The 6,000-nt window shown below is 48.7% G+C and overlaps 1 protein-coding gene across 4 annotated transcripts in view; it reads left to right on the top strand.

Annotated features, from left to right (window-relative positions):
- The first annotated feature begins 5,497 nt into the window (after positions 1-5,497).
- Positions 5,498-6,000, top strand: part of Gab1 (GRB2 associated binding protein 1) — a 118,630-nt gene continuing 118,127 nt past the window's right edge. Inside the window, exon 1 of one of the 4 annotated variants that reach the window (XM_013160337.2) lies at positions 5,498-5,705. In XM_013160337.2, coding sequence (XP_013015791.1) covers positions 5,634-5,705 — 72 coding nt within the window. In that variant the 5' untranslated portion in view covers positions 5,498-5,633. The remainder of the gene's footprint in view (positions 5,706-6,000) is intronic. The other 3 variants (XM_013160338.2, XM_003476849.4, XM_003476848.4) reach the window with 3 other exon arrangements.

Here is a 6,000-nt window from a genome sequence, read left to right as displayed (position 1 = left end):
TCAAGAAAGGGTCTCTATAAGTTGCCCAGGCTGGGCTCGAATTCTCAATCTTTCTGCCTCATGCTTCAAGAGTGCTAAGGTAACAAGTGTTTACCACCATGCTCAGTAGGATTTGTGATTTTATAAAGTGGTCCAAAAGAGCTTCATCCGTTCTTCCATGTAAGGAAACAGCCAGAAGGTACCACCTATGAGGAACAGGCCTTCTCCACAAAGTCATCTTCTGGTGCCTTGATATTGGACTTGTCAGTTTCCAAAACTGAGCAATAAAGTTCTGTTGTCTACAAGTTGCCCAGTTTAAGGTAGTGTTTGTTGTAGCACCCTGAACACACTAACCTTACCTGAACAGTCTGGTAAGATGATACAAACACCCATGAAGCTTCACTTCCTTGTCTCTCCTAGCTCAGTCCTACAAAGTATAGAGAAGAATGCAGAGAGAAGTAGCATGTCCCAGTTGGGAAGTGTGATGGTTGATCTTGATTGTCAACTGGATGTACTGAGAAACACCCAGGAAAAATTAGTAAGGCACGTTCCTGGCTATGTCTGGAGGAGTGTGTCTAGAGATGATTGACAAGTGGATAGCAAACTGATGAGAACCTCCCAAATATGGGCAGCTGCATCCAACAGGATGAGGACCGCGAAGGAACAAAAGCAGGGTCAGCCAGCTGACATAGGCTGTCTGCTCTCCTACCTTCTCTGCATCTTTGCTATGAAGTAAGCAGTCTTCCTTTACTACATCTTTCTGCCTTGAAGCTTCTGCCTTGCCACAGGCAAGGAGCAGCCTCAGGCAGGTCCACAGGCAACGGAGACAGTCAACCATGGACCATAACCTCTGAAATCAGAAGCCAAAATAAATCTTTCCTTCTTTAGGAGGAAAGATTTCCTCCTTTCCTTCTTTTGTGTTTATTTCAGATATTTTGTCACATCAATGGGAAACTGGATAACAACACAGGAGGAAACTCCAAGCTGTACTCAGGTACTGATGCATGTAAGGATTCTGTAAATGACCTATAGATCTTAGAAGAAAGGCATCTACCTCTCAAAGTCTTCAGTAATTTTGAGTGATTTATTTTCTCATTCTAAATTTTTGTCCTAATTTTGTATTTGCAATCTCATATTCTTTCTTTCCTTTTCTTTTTCTTTATTTCAGTGTTGGGGAGTGAATATAGAACCTCGTACATTCTAGGCAAGTGCTCTACCATTGAGCTGTTAACATAGCCCTGTGTATTCCTTTTTTAAAAAAGGGCTCTCCAGATTATATAAACGTCAGGTCCCAGAAAACCAATGGGATCAAGGATGATCTGTGCAAGGTCTGTGCCTGTAGATAGTTAAGAATCTACCTGAGGTCAGTAAACATGAATTTGATAATGATATCATTCCTGTGGCTGCTTGTGTACAGAAGACAGTGGAGGCAGGTTTGTCTAAAAGTGGGGTTTTTGACATGGAAACACATGGTTGGAGATGTGGACCACAGAATTTAATCTGGAGGAAGGGAGTGGATACTACGGAACAAGACGAGGTGTCCACGGGCCAGAAGAGGTGTGAGAAGAACGTATGGGGAGAAATAAAAACTCAAGTTGGAAGACACGAGGTTGAATTAGGCTGGGGGTACCACAGGGTTGACTGAGGTGATCTGAAGATCACCGTAGATAGCATGGTCATTCATTTGCTCTCAGCCAAAGTCTAAACTTGAAGATCTCCGTAGATGCTCTTTGTCTGCCTCTGTAATGTCACACAATGCTAACAGCTCTCTCAGCTTCTCTGCTGTCTTCATTCTGTTCGTTAGAGGATGCCTCTGAATGAGGACCTATGGGAAGTAGTTTTCTTTGGTCTGGAAAACTCTTCTAGGCTGGGCCAACTGCCCATTCTGGGGAATCAGTTTAAAGTCTTTTCCTCAGGGAAATCTTTCCTAAGCTAACCCTTTTCTCCTCACTTGGAAAGTGTAGATCCCCTAATATAGGCTCAAACCAGACTATATACTCCTTCCAATCAGTTACCAGCTATTGTATAGACATGATGGGGTTAAATAGCTATAAAAAACTTTGCTGCTGGATAGACAAGGGCTGGAACAAGTCTGCCTTTCCTCTCCATTGTATCCCAGCTCCCCAGGGACTTGCAAATACTAGACATTCCATACATATTTCTAGTATGAAAATATTTTAAGATATTTAGATATAATAGTTTTTCCCAGCATAGTTTTAGTGCCTACAGACATAAAATGTTAGATTTACAGATCTAAAAATAGCATATAATATAAAAATAATGCAAAATTCCTCTCTAAAATACCATCTGTCTTCAGCCTCACCTCAATCCTGATTTGGTCTCTAGAAATATGAGTCTCTAAAATAATGCAGTAGAAGATAGGGACATTTCTCATGAAGACTTTTTAATGTAGAAATGAGATAACCACATGCCTTAATTGAAATAAATAAAAAATACTGAAAATTCCAAAAGCTAAATAGTAGACAATATAATTTTCCATTTTAAAAGGACTTTATGATAAGCATCTCTTCAGTGCACAGGGATGTTTTGTCAGCAAATCTAATTTCAACGGATAACATTTTCAAACACAGAGGAACTATGAATGTTAATACAAGAATGCCCAAGGTTATATTTTCTATAAATACTGATAATGTTGATAAATCCAGTTATATTATAGGATCACCTTACACTCGGGAGCAGGCCCTAAACATGCTAAAGCCAACAGTCCTCTACTCAGGCGCAAAGCAGCCTTACCAATGCTAACTAGTAATGCTTTGATTCAACGTAGATGCACATTGTGGGAGAACTGGAACATAAATATAATGACATCTTTTGGAGGACTTAACAGCACGATCTTTGTTCATGCAAAAAAAGAACTGCTTTAGCTCTCAACTACCATAAAAATTATTTTAATTAATTAAATTATTAATTAAAATTATTTAATGTGTCCTTCTTTTCTTTTTGGTACCAGTAACCAAACTCAGGATTTTGTGCTTGCCAGGCAGGTGCCATGACTCTGAGCTGCATCCCTGGTCCCTTGCTTGTGTTTTAAAAAGCCTTAAACTTCTCTGATAAACCACAAACAGCAAAACCCTTCAACATTTATCATGCATCTAGCATTTAAAATTCTCTTATTTTTCACTTTCATTAAAATTCTGCAGAATTGGTGTTATCATTCCCATTTTACATGCCAGGAAACTGAAGCTCAGAGACACGATGTAATTTGTCGAAGTCGGGGCCACTAAATCAATAACCCAAGAAATGAATCCAGATCTTGAAGAAGCTCAACTTTTATAATACCCGAGCATCTGTAAAAGGATGAAGTTTCTAAACCTCAATGAACCGGGTTGCCTCTGATGTGCTATTTATTAATTGTGCTGTTTAAATAAGCTGAAGATACCAACACTACTTTCTGATAATATCTTCCTCTGTTAAATACACTTTATTTTCAAGGTAGTTTCTGACTCTCATGACAGTAACAGAATATTAATCCCATGGAAAGTTACTGAATGAGGAAGTCCATTCAAGATAGCATGATGAGGGGAGGGGGACCTCTTGCAACTGTCTCAGCTTACAGAACCAAAGCTTGCACAACTCAGCAACCTCTCTTTCCCCCTTAGAGTTCCCTATTCCCATCTCCAGGTTCCCAGGGTCTTCATCTGTGCTACCTATAAACTAACTTTCTGGTTGCTTTTCTTTCAGCCCTTTTTATAATTATTGTTTGTTAAAAAAAAAAAATTATTCATTTGTCCAGCAAACAAATCTGATGCTACTCTCTTTACATCTTTCAACTCTGCCTCTGGCTAAACACTCCTCAGCCTTAGTCTTATCTCAGTTATTCATATTTTAAACTGGGTTTATTCCCCGCAGGGAACACATTAATCACAATCTATAGTTCTGTTGACCCTTTGCTTATTATCCTAAGGCCTCCTCTGCACGTATGCAGTGACCTTTGTCTGGTCACCATCTCGACACCTAATATCTTACTACAACCTAAAACGTTTTCAAACATAGAGAAAATTCTCCACGAATGTTGTGGTCAGAAGATAACACGAATGTTGTGTTAAAAAAGCCAATGGCCCAGGTTATTTTACTCATATTCATTTATCGCTTCATATTTTTAGCACTTTTATCTGATTACATATATATATTATCTTTTACATTTTGTTTGAGATCTTTGTTTCAAATACATTGGAAAATATTTTTCTACTATAAGGTCAGGGTAAACTCAGGCATAGTACAGTAGTTGTTAAACCCAAGGATCGTTTTTTCTACGCAACAACCCTTGGACAGATTTTACAAAGTGGAAGAAACAAGCAACAAACGGAGGGAAGGGTTAGCCTTTAACGTGGTCCGAACCAACCCTTTGGCCCACTAAGCGCCCCCATTACGCGGCGGGACCGCTCCGGGCCAGCCCGAGGCAGCCTTCGGCGCGCCCCCCAGTCCCTGCTCCGGGCAGGCGCCATGGCGTCTTCCCTAACTCCTTTCAGCCTTGCGCGGTAGGGCCCCGGGCAGGATCGCTGGCTCCCTCCGGGCGGTTTTGTCTTCACGCTGTCAAGCAGAGGACACTACCTCTCCCTCCGCCCCCCGATCTCTGGCACAACACAAACTCCAAACTGGCGCCCCGCAGAGTCAAGATGGAAACCCTTCCAGCACTGGGGCGTCCCTCGCTCCTCCCGCATCCGCGCCCCGGGGGCGCTGCCCTCTAGGAGGCCTCCAGACTCTTCCCGGACTCAAGACGGTCGGGGGCCGCGGGGCGGCGAGGACCCCGCTCGGGCTCGGGACTACAGATCCCAGGGTGCCTCGGACTCCCGCTTTCGCCCGCCCTTCTCCTCCCCGCCTCCTCGGCTCCTGTTGTTTTGGCTGGAAGTGCCGCGGCGGAGTTTCAGAGAAAGTCTGGGCAGAAACAGCCCGGCCCGAACGTGGGAAGGGGCGGAGGCAAGAGAGGAAGGGCCCGGAGAAGGAGGGGCCCGGGGCCGCGTCGCTCGGAACCTGCCGTGCGCCCCGGGGTGGGGGCGGGGGAGGAGCGCGGGGCCGGGACAGCGGGCTCCCTCCCCGCGCGGAGCCGCCCAGCGCCCAGTCCTCCGCTGCTGCCCGCCCTCCCCGGCGGCCGCGATCGCGGACCCACCCTCCGGCCGGACCGCGACCTCCCCGCGCCCAGCGCCGCCCGGTGCCTCGGCGCCCACTCGGCGGAGCCGGACTGCCCCGCGTCCCTGCCTGCGGGCGCTTCGGGGCTGCCCCTTGTCCCTCGGCTTCCCGGGCGCCGCGGAGGAGCGACCCACCCTCCCCGGAGGAGAGGGAAGGACAAGATCGTGCCGGGCGCACCGAAACCGAGAACGGGCGAGCCGGAGCGGGAGCTCCGTACACGCGTGTGTGCCGCGTCGCGTCGGCTCGGGAGGCGCTCCGGGGAGGTCCCGTCTCCAGGGGGCGGAGCGCGAGGGGCCGAGGCTCCCGCTCCGCGTCCAGGCAGAGTCCCGCGGGCACCAGCGCTGCGGAGCTAGGCGGCCGGCGAGTCCCGCGCCCGGCCGCGGACCTGCGGAGGGGAGCGCGGCGCGCGCGCCGTCGGGGCAGAACCGGGTCCCCCGGGCGCCCGCGGCGTCGAGAGCGCGCCCACCGTGCCAGCCGCCCGGCCCCGAGCCCGACAGGCGCGCACCATGAGCGGCGGCGAAGTGGTCTGCTCGGGGTGGCTCCGCAAGTCCCCTCCGGAGAAAAAGTTGAAGCGTTATGTAAGTAGAGCTCGGGCCGGCGCCCCGCGGGCCTCGGCGCCCACACCCTCCCCAAGCCCGCCGGCCGCGCGCGGAGCTGGGCTGCCACTCTCGCGTTCCTGCCCTCCGCCCCGTTCCCGACCGGTCCGGGCGTCCGCTTGGCGGGGAGGCTTCCCGGGTCCACGTTCCCGACGGCCGGCCGGGCGGGCCTCGTCTCCCCTGGGAGGACCCAGATGTCCTTCGCGAGCCGGGTTGCAGGATTTTGCTTTTTAAAAGCAGGGGTGGGGTGCGATGTGGCGAGAGGAGTCTTCTTCAT

Source organism: Cavia porcellus, unplaced genomic scaffold (genome assembly GCF_034190915.1).
Source record: "Cavia porcellus strain 051 isolate PalLab524CR breed Dunkin Hartley unplaced genomic scaffold, mCavPor4.1 scaffold_14, whole genome shotgun sequence".
NCBI classification, from domain to species: domain Eukaryota; kingdom Metazoa; phylum Chordata; class Mammalia; order Rodentia; family Caviidae; genus Cavia; species Cavia porcellus.
The sequence above is the reverse complement of the archived record's forward strand: the minus strand, read 5'-3'. Positions and strand labels throughout refer to the sequence as shown.